This window comes from Belonocnema kinseyi, chromosome 8 (assembly GCF_010883055.1).
Source record: "Belonocnema kinseyi isolate 2016_QV_RU_SX_M_011 chromosome 8, B_treatae_v1, whole genome shotgun sequence".
NCBI lineage: Eukaryota > Metazoa > Arthropoda > Insecta > Hymenoptera > Cynipidae > Belonocnema > Belonocnema kinseyi.
This window is the reverse complement of record NC_046664.1, coordinates 70,475,134-70,493,616: the sequence shown is the minus strand read 5'-3', so window position 1 is coordinate 70,493,616 and position 18,483 is coordinate 70,475,134. Positions and strand designations below refer to the sequence as shown.

Here is an 18,483-nt window from a genome sequence, read left to right as displayed (position 1 = left end):
GAGGATTAATTTTATACCAAAAACGAAGAAATTTGAAAAAAATACATTAATTTTTAACTAAAAATGATAAATTTTTAACACAAAATTGGCTGTTTAAAAAATTAAGTTTAATCAATAAAAAAAACGAATATTTTATCAAAACATTGAAATTTGTAACAAACAAAAAATGAATTTTCAAAGAGAATAATGAATAATGAATAAAAAATGGAATAGTTTCATTAAGGTTCAAAAAATTAATTTTGAACCAAACAAAAAAAGAAGAATTTTCAACAAAAAACATGAATTTTAAACTAAAAAATATAAATTTTTAACAAAAAATGGAATGGTTATATTCAGAGTTCAAATAATTACTTTTTAACCATAAAAAAATAATTTTTCAACCCTAAAGTCTTTTTCAACCCGAAAGTTAAAGTTTAAAAAATTATTTCCTAAACATAAAAAACGAGTTTTCATCAACATAGTTCAATTTTTAAAAAATTGAATGAAGTTTCAACTGTAAATAATGATGAATAATCTATAAAAAAAGTGAATTTTCAACTACAAAGATTAATTTTTTACCAAACAAGATGAATTTAAAGAAAAAAAATCAATTTTTAACTCGAAATTAAATACTATTTATATTTACAGTTGAACAATTAATTTTGAAAAAAAAACGAATTAAACAAAATTCAATTTTTAACCAAAGAAATTAATTTAAAACTAAGATCAGGAATCTTTAACAAACAAAAAAAATTAATTTTCAAATAAGAGAATTAATTTTATACCACAAACGACAAATTTTGAAAAAAAAAATGAATTTTCCACTAAAAAAGATACATTTTTAACTCAAAAGTTGTAGTTTAAAAAATTAATTTTTAACAATAAAAAAACTAATACTTTATCAAAGCATTTAAATTTTTAACAAAAAAAATGAATTTTTAAAGATAATGATGAATAGTTTAATTCAAGTTAACGAAATTAATTATCAACCAAAAAAAAAAGAATTTGCAACTAAAAAATATAAAGTTTTAACACAAAATGGAATGGTTATATTCAGAATTCAAATAATTACTTTTTAACCATAAAAAAACGAATTAATAAAAAAAAGAATTTCATTTTTAACTAATGAAATTAATTTTCAACTGAGATTAGGAATCTTTAACAAAAAAAAATGAATTTTTTAATCAGTGGATTAATTATGTGTGCAAAAAATGAATTTTTAACTAAAAAAATATAAATTTTCAAACAAAAATGAAAGCTATATTTATATATATTTTTTAATTATCTTTGAACCAAGAAACAATGAATTTTTAGCTAAAAAATACAAATTTGCAACCAAAAACAAAGTATTAAAATTTTTAGTTCAAAAACTAAATTAAAACACAAAATTAAACAAAATATGTAGTTAAATTTTCAACCAAAAATATGATTTTTCGAAATAATAATTAATTTTCAACAAAAACCACTTATTTTCAACAACTTACATTAATGTTTGCTATTAGTTATATTTTCAGTTACAAAAATTAATTTTTAATAAAAAATAAAAAATACAAGAATTTTCGAACAAGTAGTTAAATTCTTTACTAGAGTAATTAATTTTAAGCAAAATATACATTTTTTAACTAAAAAACATCAGTTTTTAACGGAAAATGGAATAATTAAATTTTCAATTACAAAATAAATTTTCAATCAATTAAATACGAATCTTCAGCAAAATAGCTAAATTTCCAACATAAAAAGAAAGGCTTCTGAATTAAAATGAATAATAAACCAAAAAAATGAATTTTTAATCATTTTTGTCCTCAAAATTAGGCAGTTTCATTTTCAGCCAAAAGAGAAGAAATTTCTACAACAGATAATTTTTTAAACCAAAAAAAAACGAATTTTTAGTCAATAAAGTAGAAAAAACTCTCTAAAATAATAAATAAAATAAATTTTCTACAAAACAGTTGAATCAGTAATCAAAGCCGATACATTTTCCACCCATAAATTGCATTTTCAATCAAAAGGAGACAAATTATAAGCCAAAAAATATTTTTCTGCCAAAAGAAAAAAAAACTTCACCTAAATTGTTGAATTTTTAAGAATAAAGTTAATTTTCTACCAATAAAAAAAACGGCTCCTAAAAAACAAGCTCAGAAGTCACTTTTTTTCTAATAGAATTAAAAGCAATGGACTTTCGATCAGTAGACCGGAAACGATGTTCCCCTATTTAGAAATTAAATTACCGATAACTCACCGAATGCAGGCACTTCTCCTTGAGCTACTTTACAGTTAAAACTTAAGATCTACTACGTATTAAATTCTCCATAAAAATTCTATCGCGCCAATAAATTTATTCATTCCCTTTCATACAACTTTTACAATCGCCATATTAGATGTAATATAAAAAACACAGTATTAAAATACAGAAAATCCGGCAGAAAATGTACAAAGAAACTTATTGCTAACAGAGTTCAACTTCTTGACCACGTCTTTAATTAAATGATTTTCTGAAAGCCGTTCTCGTTCCATCTTAAATAATCATACATCGAGAAAAATTAATTAAAAAATTGATTTTTAAGTCTACAAATTAATTTAGTCCCTTTCCTTTGATTTATTGTAACTTTTGCACAAGTTTTTTTATTTTTCCGGCCAACTAAAAGTAACATATTCAATATTGCAAAATAAATGATTTTTTTTTTAAATATTTAAATTATCCATTAAAAATTATCAACTTTTTATAAAAAATTGAATATTTAAACTTTCAGATGAAAAAATTAATTAAAAAAAAAATTTGCAACAAAATAGTTTAATTTTCAAATAAAATTATGAATTTTTAACTGAAATAATTAAATTTTAAACTAAAAAGATGAATTTTCAATTAAAATTATGAGTATTTAATTGGAGCCCTTAAATTTTCAACCAGGAACATGAACTTTTAAACAACAAGATTAATTATCAAATAAAAAAATTAATTCTCCACTAAAAAATAAATTTTTTAAAACAAAATACATGAATTTCTAACGAAATAGTTAAATTTTAAATTAAAAATACACATTTTTAACAAAAAAAAATTGATTTAACTGAAAAATAATAATTTTCAACCAAAAATGGAATAGTAACATTTTTTGTAAAAAGAAAATTAATTTTAAACCAAATATATGAGTTTTCAACTACAACAATGAATCTTCAACTGAAATAGTCGAATTAAACAAAAATTGTACTAAAACATAAATTGTCAACCAAAACTTGAATAATTAAATTTTAAGTTAAAAAAATAATGTTCAACAAAACTGATATATTTGCAACTAAAACTATGGAATATTCAATTGGAATAAGTTAAATTTTCAGTAAAAAAATCACTTTTCCCCAAAAAATTAACTTAAAAAAAAAAGTTACATTTTCAAATTAAATTGTAAATATCTAACTGAAATAATAGAATTTTAAACCAGAAAGTTGAATTTGAACCTGAAATTATGAATCTTTTTTTATGAATGAAATGAATTTTTAACCAGAAAGATTAATTTTCAACCAAGAAAATTAATTTATGCCAAAAAGACGAATATTCGCCTGAAAAAGATCGTTTTTCCACCAAAAATTGAATAATTAAATTTTCAGTTGAAAAATGAATGTTCAAAGAGATGAATTTTTAACTAAAATTATTAAATATCTAACTGAAATAATAGTTACATTTTGAGTTGAAAAAAATTGTCAAAAAAAAAACAAACAAAATACGTGAATTTTAACGAAATAGTTGAATTTTCAATGAAATAGATAAATTTTCATCCAAATTCTTGAATTTTGAACTAAACTGATGAATTTTAAACTGGAATGGTAAAATTTTTAACCAAAAATATGAATTTTCAGCCATAAAAATTAATTTCCAATAAAGAGGCGAATTTTTCACAAAATGAATTAATTTTCGAACAACTAGTTTAATTTCCAAATAAAATATATAAATTTTCAAACAAATAGTTGAGTTTTCATTTAAAAAAATAAATTTCCCACCAAAAATATAATGATTTATTTTTCTGTTAAAAATGTAATTCATAAGCAAAAAAAAAACGGATATTCAGCAAAATAGTTCAATTTTCTACTGGAATAGTTACATTTTTTATAAAAAAAATTACTTTTCAACAAAGTAGTTACATTTTCAACCACAGATTAATTTTCAATTAAAATTATGATATCAAAAATTCCCTGTTCCAAGTCAGCAAGCAAATAAAAGAAAAGGTTTTTCTTATGATGAAAAATAATTAGCATTCAATAATAAATTCTGATTAAATTAGAGTAAACTGAGAAAATCTGAAAAATCTACGAGTGTAGATAAAGTAGAAATCACTTTTCTAAATTGAAAAAAATGATAAAAATATAAAAATTTGAAGTTTTCCGAGATCAGAAGTAAATTCCCGGTTTTTAAATTAAATCTCCTGTCATTTCCCGGGTTTCCGGTCAAGTCCACACCCTGGTGGCGGTCCTGCGGACCCCTAAAAATCATTAGTGAATACAATGGTGTCCGAAAAGGAATATTTCAGATAACGAATTCTTTTTGCATTTAAATTGGAAAAAATGCAGCTGAGACGACGGAAATGACTTAGTCAACCTTAGGAGAATTTTCGGTGTGATAAAAACGTGTAAAATAATCTTTTGAGGGCAAGTCCGCAGGGCCGCCACCTATTTGAAAATGAAATTATTTTGTAGAAAATTCGTTTTTTTTTTGTATAAAAATTTCATATTTTGTATGAATTTTTGTTTTCTTTACTGACTAAAAATTCGTCTTGTTGGCTTAAAAAATCATCCGTTGTGAAAATATCTCTTCTGGCCAAAAATGAGCCTTCTTAGTAAAAAGATAAATTTATGTCTTTTTAAATTTATTTTATTGGTTGATGATTCATCATTTTATTTGAAGAACCTTTTTTTTTTTTTGAAAATTTAGCTATTTTGCTGAAACTTCGTATTTAATTGGTTGAAAATTCGTCCTTATGGTAAAAAAATAATTCTGTTTAAAAATTAATTTTTTTGGTTAAAGATTCCTCACTTTTGATCGATTAATTTCTTTAGTTAAAAATTCAACTATTTTGTTCATTTATTTTTTTATTTTAGACTAATTTAATTTTTCAATTAAGATTTAACATGAAAATTCATTTTTTTAACTGTAAATATAACTAACCCATTTTTTGGTTGAAAATTTATCTTTTTTCAGTTCAAAATCCGTATTTTTTAGAGAAAACGGATCTGTATCTCTATTTCTTTATATTTTTAATAAAAATTTAACTATTTGGATGGAAATTCGTTTTTTATGATTAAAAATTAATTTTGTAAACTAAATTTTGGGTTTGAAATTGAGCCTTTTTAGTTGAAAATTCATGCTTTTTGTTAAAAAATCGTTTTTTGTGTTCAAAATTAATTATTTGAAACTATAAATATAGCTATTCCATCTTTTGTTGAAAATGTATTTTTTTAAACTTGAAAATTCGTCTTTTGGTTGAAAATTCATTTTTGTATTGACTTCATCATTACAGATGAAAATTCACTTATTTGGTTAAAAGTTACACTATTTTGTTAACTTTTTTTTTATTTTTGACAAATTTAATTTTTCAACTGAAGATTTAACTACATTGTGTTTGGTTGAAAAATTTATCTTTTTTTAGTTGAAAATTCGTATTTTTTAGTAGAAAACGGATCAGTATTTCTATTTCTTTATATTTTTTATAAAAACTTAACTATTTGGATGGAAATTCGTTTTTTATGATTAAAAATTAATTTTTTTAAATGTAAATTTTGGGTTTGAAATTTATCTTTTTTAGTTGAAAATTCATGTTTGTTGTTAAAAAGTAGTTTTTTTGTTCAAAATTAATTTTTTCAACTATAAATATAACTATTTCATCTTTTTCTAAAAATGTATATTTTTTTAACTTTAAAATTCACTTATTTGGTTAAAAATTTAACTATTTTGATGAAAATTGGTTTCTTATGTTTAGAATTTTTTACTGTAAACATAACTATGCCATTTTCATTTGAAAACGTATATTTTTTAATTGATAATTCATGTCTATTTGTTTTGAAAATTCATCTTTTTTGGTAGAAAATTAATTCTCGTGTTTGAAAATTTTCAACTGATTTTTTTTCTTCAAAATCATTTTTTTTCTACTATAAATATAACTTTTCCATTTTTAGCTGAAATTTTTGTTTTAATTCGCCTTTTTTGGTTGAAAATAAATCTCCGTGGTTGAAAGTAAATTTTTTTATTGATGATTCGTCAATATAAACTGAAAATTAATTTCCGTGGTTAAACATTTAACTACGCTGATAAAAAATTCATTTTTCTGTTCCTAATTTAGGACGAAAAAAAATTCCAGTTTGCCCAAGAGTTACAAAAGCTAAAAATAAATGCAGCGAATTAATTTGTAGACCTAATAATAATGAAATCTTAAATATGCGTGAAACAATAATATAATCATCATTATCATACAATGTAAATTACAGTCGTCTCTCACAGCTTCGCAAAATTATCACTCGTATATTAATATTATGTACACATCAAGCGTGATTATAAGTTAAATTCACCAATTTTAAATTATGCAGCTGCAGCGTAGAGCCAATTACTCGATCGAATTCACACATTCCGTTAAACGAAGTTTCATGAAATTGGGCCAGTAATCTCTAAATTATTTATTACTGAATCCAAGTTAGACGAAATTATTTATCACTTTGAGCATTTTGCGTAAGAAAAGAACTTTACTGCTACGGTATTAATATTATTTATTAATAAGCACGCTAATGTTTTTATTGGAAAAATCTTTTCCGGATTGGGGGAATCATTTTCTCTTAGAAACTGAAGAACCTTCGGGATTCACTTTGGGGAGTGAAGGTAGAAAAGTAATTTTCATCTGGCAGGGAAATATTCCTTTGGGGGAGGCAAAAGTGAAACTGAAATCGAAGATCGAGTCGCACTGCTTTGACTATTTTATTTATCTCATTGGCATCGAGGACATGGAGGACATTGATGTCAGAGAGGAAGGACCTGAACTCAAGTTCAACTTGTCCAATTCCTCGTCTGCTTTGTTGTTTTTTAGATCCTGCTGTGTGTACAAGAACTTGTTCCATTCGTCCATTCTTGGATGGGCGAGGTGCTGAAATGAAGGATAATTTTATAGATTTAGAGGCAATTATAATTGAAAATTGATAATTTACAATTTCAGGAATCACATTCAGTAGCTCAATTTTACAGGGTTGCCACAAGAGTCTAATTACAAAATTCCATGACTTTTCCAGGTAAAATTTAAAAAAAAATCTAGTTCTACTTTTTTTTAAACTCAGCCAATTCAATTTAATTGAAATAAATTAAAGGCAGGGTGTCCGAGAACTTCATTTTCAAAATCCCTTAATTTTTCCTTTACTATTTCTTCATTTTCCTTGAGAATATTTTATAAATCTAATAAAATAGTTATTTCTAATACAAATTTCAAATTTATTAATTTATTTCAAACAAAAAAATCTTTTCTACTATAAAAAAGATGGCTTTTCGAAAAATACTTGAATTTTCAAACTAAAAAGATAAATTCCCAACAAAAAAATAACCATCGTGTATATTTCAATGAAAAAGATGAAATTTTTTTAAAACTTGAACCTTCAAGCCAAAAGACGAATTTTCTTTACAAAAAGTGAATTTTCAAACAAAAAATACGATTTTTCAGCAAAATCCTCCCCCCCCCCCTTTCTGATGCATTTTGAACCTACTAAAATGAAATTTCAGACCCAGAAAAATTATTTACTTACCAAAAAAGGAGAATCTTTAACTCAATAAGATCAATTTTAAAAATAGGCTTTTTTACTAAACAGTTAAAATATTAATTAAAGAGTTGAATTCACAACTAATAATATAAATCTGCAACTAAAAAATAATTTCTTAACCAAATGATTCAACCAAATCTTTCAAGCAAAATAGGTAAGTAATATTGGTAAGCAAAAAATATTAAATTTTAACCAAAAAGTGGCATTTTCATTTAAAAAAAAAATACATTTCTGTGAAAACTGATGAATTTTGAAATCAAAAAAATCTATTTTTAATAAAATAATTGAATTCTCTATTTAAAAAGAAAATTTCAGTAAACTTTTCATGATCAAAATATGAATTTTTAAACCAGAAATAAGTTTCTACGTAAAAATTTCTATTTTTAATCTAAGAAGAGGAATTTTAAACCAAACAGGATGAATTTTTAACAAAATTGTGGAATCCTCTATTAAACAGTTGCATTTTTTTGTAGCAGATAAAATTTTCCTTAAAACATATGAGTTTTTATTGAAAATAAAAATATTTAAATAGTTGAATTTTCATTAAAAAAAAAAAGTTTTTAAGAACGAAATTGAATTTTTATCGATAAAAGATGAAATTTTTACTAAAATAGAGGAATTTTTGATAAAAACGACCAATTTTCTTTTATAGGTTGAATTTTCAATCAAATAGTTGCATTTTTATCCATGAAAGATGAAATTTCTCTTTAAACAGATTAATTTTTAATTTAAAAAAAAAAAGATCAAAATAAAAAAAAAAATAGTGGAATTTTCATTCAGAAAGGATTTTTGTTCACTTTTTAACCCCAAAATATTAAATTGATGTAAAAAGTAAATTTTCTTTGAAATAGTTCAATTTTCAACAAAGAAGTAGAATTTGCAACCAAAAAGTATGACTTTTCATCAAAATTATTGAATTTTCAACCGAACCGTTGCATTTTTATCCAACATTTTATTTAAGATAGATGACATTTCTTCCAAAACAGATGAGTGGTTAATTTTTTCACAAATTTTCAAAAAAGTTTTAAATTTTCATTCAAAAAGATTTCAATTGACTTACGAATTTTAAACAAAAAGTAAATTTTCTAGGACAGTTGAATTTTCAACAAAATATTTAAATTTTTACCCAAGAAAAATGGAATATATCTACTAAAAAACTCTTAAATCAAAAGACAAATTTTTAGAAAAAATATTTTTCATCCAAAAAGGATTTCAGTTGACTTATCAGCAACTAATCAAGAATTTTAAACAAAAGGTTAATGTTCTATGAAAAAAGTTAAATTTTTTATCCAAAAAGACGAATTTTTACAAAACACTTGAATTTATAACAAAAAAGGATGTCTTTCAGAAAATTGCTAAATTTCCGAACGAATAATAAAATTTATCCTTTTGAAAGTTATTAAGAATCAAAGTTCTTGATCATTTTTTTCCTTAAAAATGGATTACTCGCGAACGGTTCATTGAAATTCAATAATTGAGTTATGAGAATTTTTGTTACAGAATATACTTGACGCTAAAAAATTGTTCGGTTATAAAAAACATTTTTTATTGTTTAAAAAATCGTTTGTTTTAAACAATTGAAAATTAATTAAACTTCTTCGCGGGTATGAAATTGAGTACAATATGACACGAATTTTCAACTAAAATGATAAATGTTCATGTAAAAATGAATTTTTAATCAAATGGTTCAACTTTCTACCGGGTATGGGTAATTTTTTAATCAAAAAGATGAATTTTCAACCAAGAAGATTAATTTTATGCTAAAAAATATAAATTTTCCACAAAATAGATCCATTATCAACTAAAAAAATTGTTTTTCAAACAAAAGTTGAATGGTTAAGTTTTCAGTTAAAAATATTAATTTATGAAAATAGTAATAGTATCAAAATAGTTCACTTTTCTACCAAATAGATGAATTTTAAACAAGAAGAATAAAGCTAAATTAAAAAAAAATTTTTTTTAAATAATGTGGATCAACTTTCAGTCAAGAATTAGGGGAATAATTTGAGAATAAATTATTTTGAATAAAATTATTGCGTGTATCATATGGAGTACAATATAACACAAATTTTCAGCTAAAATGATAAATGTTCATGAAAAAATGAATTTTTAATCAAGTGGCTCAACTTTCTACCAGGTATAGTTAATTTTTTAATTAAAAAGATTAATTTTCAACAAAATAGATCCATTAATAACTAAAAAAATCGCTTTTCAAACAAAAGTTGAATGGTTAAGTTTTCATCTAAAAATATTAATTTGAGAAAATAATAATATTATCAAAATAGTTCACTTTTCTACCAAATAGATGAATTTTAAACAAGAAGAGTAAAGCTACATTAAAAAAATGCATTTTTAATCAAGCAGTTCCACTTTCTACCAGATATAGTTATGTTTTTATAAAAAAAAACGAATTTTCAACCAAGAAGATTAATTTTCTACTAAAAAAGAATAAAGTGGTTTAATTTTCAATTAAGCATAGATAAATTTTCAACCCAAGAAATAAATCTTTCACCGAAAATATTGTTTTTTAAGAGAGTGGTTAAATATTCAATCGAGTAGTTGAATTTTAAATCAAAACATGTAAATTCAAAAAAATTGAATATTCAAATTATCATTGAAAAAATTATTTTTTATTAAAAAAACAAAATCATTTTTAACCAAAAAATTAATTTTTCCATCAAAAAGATGAATTTTTAATTGAACTAATGAAGCTTCAACACAAAAACTGAATTACAAAAAAAAAAAAGTTCAATCTTCAACAAAGTATAGCGAAATTTTCAACCAAGAAGATTAATTTTCTACCAAATAGGTATTTTCTTAACAAATCGGTTTAACCATTCAATCTAGTAGTTGAATTTTAAACAAAAAAAGGTGAATTTTCAATAAACAAAATTTAGTAGTTAGTATTTAAAATAATGCAGATTTTAATTTAAATTCCAACTACTAAATTTTTTAATTGAAAATTCATCTTTTTTGGTTTAATATTCAACTGCTAGGTTTTTTAAATTCCATGACAGTACCTATGGGGGGATCAAATATAGGGACCAAATGGCATTTTTTCGCGATCAAAGGATAACAAATTCAGGATAAATGCAGAAGATTTTAAAACAATTCAAGTTACACTCGAAAGAATTCAAATGAATTTGAAAAAATGCTTAAAAATCAAACAAATCCATTGATTTCTGTGAAACTGGAATTAATTTAGAGGAATTCAAGATAAAAAAAAGAATTCGATAAAATTCACTCAAATTCACGGCGAATTAAAAAAAATCAAATGAATTTAAAAGAATTGGAAAAAACTTCATTGAATTCAGTGATTTTGAAATAAGCTTAAAAAATGAAAGGGAATTAAAATAATTTGATGAAATGCCTAAGAATTCAAGGTGAGGTTAATAGATAAGGGTGGCTGTTTTAATCAAAGAAAAAAATTCCCAGTCATTTTCCATTTTGTGTTCGATCACAAACCTTTTTCACGGTCAATGAAATTAAACTCAAAGTAGAACTCTTGAATTTTAAACTTTTATATTTGAAGTTTAAAAGATGTTTAATTCAAAAATTTTGTATTCAAAACTTCAATAATTTACATGTATAAAATTAAAGCTACCAAAATTTTTCAACTAAACAATTTTAAATTAAATGCAGTTAAACTGCTAAATAAAATTTGTTTAACTTTTATAAATTGTAGAGTTCAAAGATTATGATTCAATTCCAAAAATATAAATCCACGTTATCATTTTCAACGCTCTGAATAGAAGAATCAATCAAGGAATTAAAAAATATTCAAAATCATACAATTTTAAGCAATTCTTAGTTAGAAAAATTGCGAAACTGTACGATTACAATTTTTTATAAACTGAGAACACTTCTTAAATTTGAAAAGTTAAATTATTTTAATTTTAAATAGTTTAAAAATCCTTAAACTGTTTCGAAAAATAATTTCAAAATCTTGAAACATCTACATGTTGTTTTACATTAAAAAAAATTTTTAATTACTTTTGAAATTTTTCAGAACTTCTAAACATCTTTTAAAATTATTTGAATTTTTCCTACAATTTAAAAAAAATGCCTGCAAAAATAAACAAACTTGCTTAAAATCTTCCACATTCATATTTTATAATTTTGTCAATCATTCTGAAACTTTTTAAATATTCTCTACAAATTAATTTTCCAAAATAAAAAATTATTTTAAATTTTCCTAAGAAATGTTTCTTATTCCTCAGAAGACCGAATCTATATTTTGTTTTGAATTAGGCATGGGCTATTTGCATAGAAATTATTTGAAATCGTTTCAAATTTTTAATTATTTCAAAACCTTTAAATAATTCTTCAACTTACTCGAATTTTTTTCTATGAATAATAGGCGTTCAATTTTTATTTATACATCAAAATTCAACAGTTTGACTTAAAAATAAAAAATGTTTTTTAAATGGGACAGTTAAAATATTAAGTAACTTTTCATTTTCTTGATTAAAAAACTTAAAAATGAATAGTTTAAAAATGAAATACTTTAATCATGAATATATTATTTTGAAATTGCTTAAAAATAATTTATAAAGTTTTAATCGAGCGTTTACATTTTTTTAATTAATGAAACTTTACAATTGAAACAGTTTAATTTTTAACGTTAAAATCTGCATATCTAATTTTTAATTGTTTAAGTCTTTAAAACTGCATTTTAAAAATCTTAAAATTAAAATGCACGCTTGCAAATTAAAATCTAAAATGGAAAATGTCGAAAGTGAAAGATTTTCCAATTGTGTATTCTAATCTGAATGATATCATAATTGAAAAAGATAAGAATCTAACTGATTGTTTAAAAAAATGGTTTTAATCAAAGTTGGACAGATTTTTTTCTGAAAATTTGTAAAAATTAATTGAATTAAGTAGAATTGCGTGAATTTAGAAGTATTCGAGTAAATAAAAAAAAATAAAAAGAATTACAAAGAATTTAAAAGAATTCAAGATTAATTCCAAAAAATTTCAAATCTCTTCAAATCTTTGAAACCCTACTAATTTCTAACATAAGAAGTGACTAATGACTACAAAATAATTCAAGTTAAATTAAAAAAAAATTGACTGATTACAATCAATTTTGAGGGAATTTAGAAAAATTTTCAAGAAATGAGAAGAATTGGATGAAATTCATAAAAAATAAAGTTGAATTAAAAAAAAATCAAGTGAATTGAGAACAATTTAAAAATATGGAAAAATTAATTGAATTGTGTAGATTTGAGTAAATTTAGAAGAATTCAAAAGAATTTAAAAGGATTTAGGATAAATTAACAAGACTTTAGAGCAAATTCCAAGTGAATTGCAAAAATTATTTGAAAATCTCTTCAAATCTTCGAAACCCTACGAAATCCTAACTACTGAAATAGAAAAAAATTGTGAGAATCTTTTAAAATTTCCGAAAATATTTCGAATCCTTTGATATATTTTGAAAGCCCTTGGAACTTTTTGAAGCCCTCTAAAACACCTGAGAATCTTTTAAAATACCCTGAAGTATTTCAAATCCTTTTAAATCTTATTAAATTATTGAAATCAATAAAAAATTGTTTGTAATATTTTTAAATAACCTAAATTACTTAAAATCATTTAAAATGCTTTGAATTTTTTAAAGCTTTCGAAAATGCCAAGAAATTTGAATAAAATATATCAAATCCTTTGATCATTTTTTCAATTGATTCTCAAGATGAATTAAATTAAAACTTTTAAAAATTCCAAAAAATCCATTGAATTAAGTAGAATAGATTAAATTTAGAGAAATTCAAGTAAATTAAAAAAATGTAAGTGAATTCATAAAATTCAAGAGAGTTCCACCGAATCTAGGATAAATTAATAAGATTTCAGGATAAATTCCAAATCTCTTCAAATCTTTAAAACTCTACAAAATACCTCACATCTCATATATAAATTCTCTAAAATACACTTAAATATATTAAAATCCAGTGATATTCAATGATGATATTTTCTGAAATCATGGAAAATGTATTAAAAAAATACATTGAGAGTTTTAAAATCCTTTGAAATAATTAAAAACCTCTTAAGTCTTATAAAATAACATAATATCTTTTAAAATATTTTAAAACCTCCGACCGTCCTGTAAAATCGTTCCAAATCTTCAGAAATTCTAGAAAATTCTTTATCCCAAAATAATTCAAAATTAATCTCTTTTGACAAGATATTTTATTTTGTATAAGTCAACTATTTGGTTAAAAAATAACTTTTTTGTTAAAAATTCATATCTTTGACTGGAAAATCCAACAATTTTGTTTACATTTTTTTCTTTCTTAATTGAACAATATTTTTTAATTTGAAAATCCACGATTTTGCTGATAAGTATTTTCCTATTTTGTCGTATTTTTTGGATGAATTAAACTATTGTTCTTGACTTAAAATAAAAATATTTTTTAGTTGAAAATTTAAATACTTCGAAAAAAGTTGAACTACCTTGTTGAAAAAATAACTTTTTTCGGTTAAAGATTCATCATTTTATTTGAAAATTCATCTCTTTAGTGGAAAATGCAACTATTAGGTTAAAAATCAAATTATTTAGGGAGAAAATTAAACAATTTGTGTGAAAAATCAACTATTTTGTGGAAAAGTAGTATTTTGGATGAATCCAACTATGTTTTATTTAACAGGGTGCCCAGTGATTCATAAGAACAAAAATTTAAAAAAAAACGTTTGTTATTTTTATTGGTCAAAAATTTCTAAAGAAAGCAGAATCATAAATAAACAAATTCTTAATTTTATGCGACCATAACTCGTCTTTGTGATATCAATGGGAATATTTTAAAATTCTTGAAATGTTTTCAATCGTTGTGAAATTTTGGAAATCTTTTGAAATTTTTGTGTTCGTTTGAAACATTGAAATCTTTTGAAATCCTATCAAATTTCTTGAGATCTTTTGAAATTGTTTAAAATCTTTGAAAAATACTGAAATCTTCGATATCTTTAAAAATTTCGAAATTATTTTAAATCTTTGAAATGTTTTGAAATCTTTGTATTTCTTTGACATCTCTATGTAACTTTCATGAAATTTTAAAATCTTTGTGAGATCTTTTAAAATTTTCCAAATAAATTTCAAATCGTTTAAAATCTGTAAAATTTTTTGAAATCTTTGAATTTGCAATCATTATGAAATTTTTATGAAATCTTTGAAATATTTTGAAATATTTAAAAATCTTTACAATTATTTTTTAACCTTTTGAAACCTGGTGTATGTTCCAAAACCAAGTGGTCGGCCCCTCGAAACCTATTTCAAAAGCAAAATAAAAATTGTAATTCAAGGTTCTCGTGAGAAATTCAAGGAAATTTTCAGGTATTCAAGATTTTAAAAAAATGCAAGGAGAATTTCAGGTTGAAATATCAACTAATCTCTTTTGCCGTTGATAATTAATCTTTTTGTTTGAAAATTCACCTGCTTGGTTGAAACTTCAAACTATTTCGTTAAAAATTCATCTATTTATTGAAAATGCAATATTTTTACATGTTATATTATGGATTTAAAGCGCTTGAATTTTAATTTAATATTAGTAACTGCATTAATTTTACTTTTAAAGAACTTATTTTCCTATTTTCGATAGCCTTTAAATCTAAAAAAAATAGAAAATAAATCCAGGGTTCACGATTAATAAACTTAAAAAATTTGAATTTTAAAGCTAAACATTTTTCCATTTGAAGTAATAAAAAATAAACTTTAAATTAAAGCATTCAAAATGGAATTCGTGAATTTTTTATTATTTAAAATTGAAGTTTAAGAGGTATTATACAAAAAAAATTATATATTGTTCTAAATTAAACAACCAATCAATGATCTACAAAATATTAAAAATGTTCAAATTAAATTTTTTCATTTGAAATACTTTAAACGTCATTGAAAGGCTTCAAAATTTTATTTGAAAATCTTGAGAAATCTACAAGTTATTTTTAATTTTTGCAAATTTAAAATTATTTTTGGAATTTTTTAAGAAACTCTAAATAGCTTTTAAAATTAATCGAACTTTCCTACAATTTTTAGAAATTCCTGTTTATTATGTGTAGAAAAAATTTAAGTCATTTTAATTTTTAAAAAGATTTTTAAAAAATTTGAAATGATTTCCAAAAATTTTAACTTTTAAATTTATTAAGATTCTTAGAAAAATTGAAAATGATTTTGCATGTTGAAAAATTATTTCAATATTTTAAAATGTTTACAAAATTGTCAAAAACGAGTCTGGAAGATTTTAAGGAAATCTTAAAAAATTTACAGGATTTTATAAAAATGGTAGGACATCCGATTCATTGTAAAATATATTTAAACCATTTTTCCTACAATTTTTAGAAAATCCAGGAAGTTACAAAAAAAGTCTTAAAAATATTCCAGATTCTCTTTTGCCAATTTTGAAAATCTTTTTAAATGATTTTAAATATTCTCTTAACATAATTATTCAAAATTAAAAATCACATTCAATTTTTCCGAGAATCTTTAGGGAATATTTTTGTATTCTTTTGAAGCCTTTCACAAATTTTAAAAACCTTTTAAATTTTTTATTTGAAATCTACAAAAACTTAAATTTTATTTTAACTTTGTTTAAATTATTTCAAATTTTTTCTACAAATAATGAGTGCTATATTGAATATTCAAAAATTTCACTTACAAAATAAACATTTTTCAAATAGAACAATTACAATTGTAACGCTGAATGTTTAAAAGCTCTTCGAAGTTTTAACGAATCAAGGCTTTCTACGTCAAATAATTCAATTTTAAATGTTTTTTTAAAAATATTTGGTTTAAATTTACTCGTCGCAAATGAAAAGAAAAATATTACTAAATATAAATAGCTATTCTTTTTCTTAATTAAAAAATTTCAAATTGGATTGGTTAAAAAGGGAATATTTTCGACAGAAACAATATTTTAAACTTAAGAAAAGGCTTTAATTACGAATACATTATTATGAAGTTATTTTTATGTTAAAAAAAGTTTATAAAGTTTTAATCGGTCGCTTTTTTATTACATTTTCCATAATTAAAACGTCTCAAAAGTATTAACTGAAAAATGTTCACAGTTTGGAGCATTATTTACGGAGATATACCATTTTTTATTATTTTTTATGGTCAAAAGAGGAGCGCTTTTTCTAGCGAAAAATTGATTTGATTGACAGACTGGCTATAAAGCGATTATTTATGACTCTTATCACGAAAAAATGATTATAGCTTCTTGAAATATGTGGTAATTGAATGTTAAAACATTGATAACAAAATAGGTAAACCTGTCTCCATAAAAAAATCGCAAAAATCGCTTTTTTCGTCACTCGAAAAGGTTAAGGTCCCTTTTAAAACAGTTTAAGTTTTAACGTTAAGGGTAACATGGCATCATTGAAAAATTATTCACTACAAGAATTAATTATTAACAAATATTTAACTGGAATACTTGAAAATTTTAACCAAGAAAAAAATCTGTTAAACAAGGCGATTAACTTTTAAAGAAAAACATCATGTTCTACAAAAAAAATAGATTTTATTTAAATACGTGAATTTTAAACGAAACAGTTGAATTTTCAATTAAAAGAGGCAATTTTTCAGCCAAATTGTCGAAAATTGAAACCCAAGTATTACTATTCTACAAAGAAGATTTTTCAAAAAATACATTAATTTGCAAACAAACTGATGAATTTTCAACTAAAATAATAAATCCTCAACTAGAATCATTAAATTTGAAATAAAAAACAATGAATCTTTAAATGAAATAGTTAAACTTTCAACGAATTTTGAAATAAAAAAAATAATTTTTAAACAAAAAATTGAATTATTACACTTTCAGTAAAAAAAAGAATGTTTAAACAAGCAAATGAATTTTTTACTAAAATTATGGAATATTCAGCTGGAATAGTATTTTCATTTTAAGTTGAAAAAAATTGTTTTCTACAAAAAAAGAAACAAATTTTCAATAAAATAGCTCATTTTTAAGTAAAGAAATGAATTTTTAATATAAATGATGAATCTTCAATAATAATTTATTTAGTTCAAAATTCAAGTATTTTGTTTAAAAAACTGACTTTTTGTTGGAAAACAGAGTTTTTTAAATCTAAAACCTACTTGTTTTGGTAGAAAATGACTTTTTTCTTTGAAAGTTAATCTCATTGTTTAAAAATTCTTCTTTCCGGTTGGTAATTCAAGTATTCCAGTTAAATATTCATCATTTTAAATAAAAATTCACCTTTTATGTTATAAAAAAATTTGCTTGGTTAAAAAATAAACTCTTTTAATCAAAATAATTTTTTTATTGAAGATTCATCATTTATATTAGAAATTCATTTCTCTGCTTAAAAATGAGCTATTTTATTAAAAATTTGTTTCCTTTTTTGTAAATCATAAATTTTTTAATTAAAAATGAAAATACTGTTTAAGTTAAAATTTCAGAATTTTAGTAGATAGATAGATAGATAGATATTTATTTTTCAGCCCAACGGCCTTGAAAAATTGGACTTGGTTTACATTTCTTTTTCTTATCCATCCACTCTTGCATTCAAGGATTTTTTTTTTTTGACAACTAAAACAAAATAGAATCTCTATATGGATTAATAGTAACAATAATGGTTCTCTATAAACTCATATTACTCATATTACACACATTCTTATTACCTGCCCTACCATTTAACATTTCTTCAATTTCTAAATTTGGTCTATCTATTAATTCGCAGTCTCTAATTAAATGTTCCAGTGTACCTTTTTCTCTTTTACAT

The 18,483-nt window shown here is 22.6% G+C and overlaps 1 protein-coding gene across 12 annotated transcripts in view; it reads right to left on the bottom strand.

Annotated features, from left to right (window-relative positions):
* Positions 1-6,228: 6,228 nt before the first annotated feature.
* The window catches only part of LOC117177879 (cytoplasmic dynein 1 intermediate chain), a 77,017-nt gene continuing 64,762 nt past the window's right edge, over positions 6,229-18,483 (bottom strand). For all 12 annotated transcript variants that reach the window (XM_033368926.1, XM_033368927.1, XM_033368929.1 and 9 more), the window contains one exon: positions 6,229-7,094. In XM_033368926.1, the coding sequence (XP_033224817.1) occupies positions 6,933-7,094 (162 nt within the window). In that variant the 3' untranslated portion in view covers positions 6,229-6,932. The remainder of the gene's footprint in view (positions 7,095-18,483) is intronic.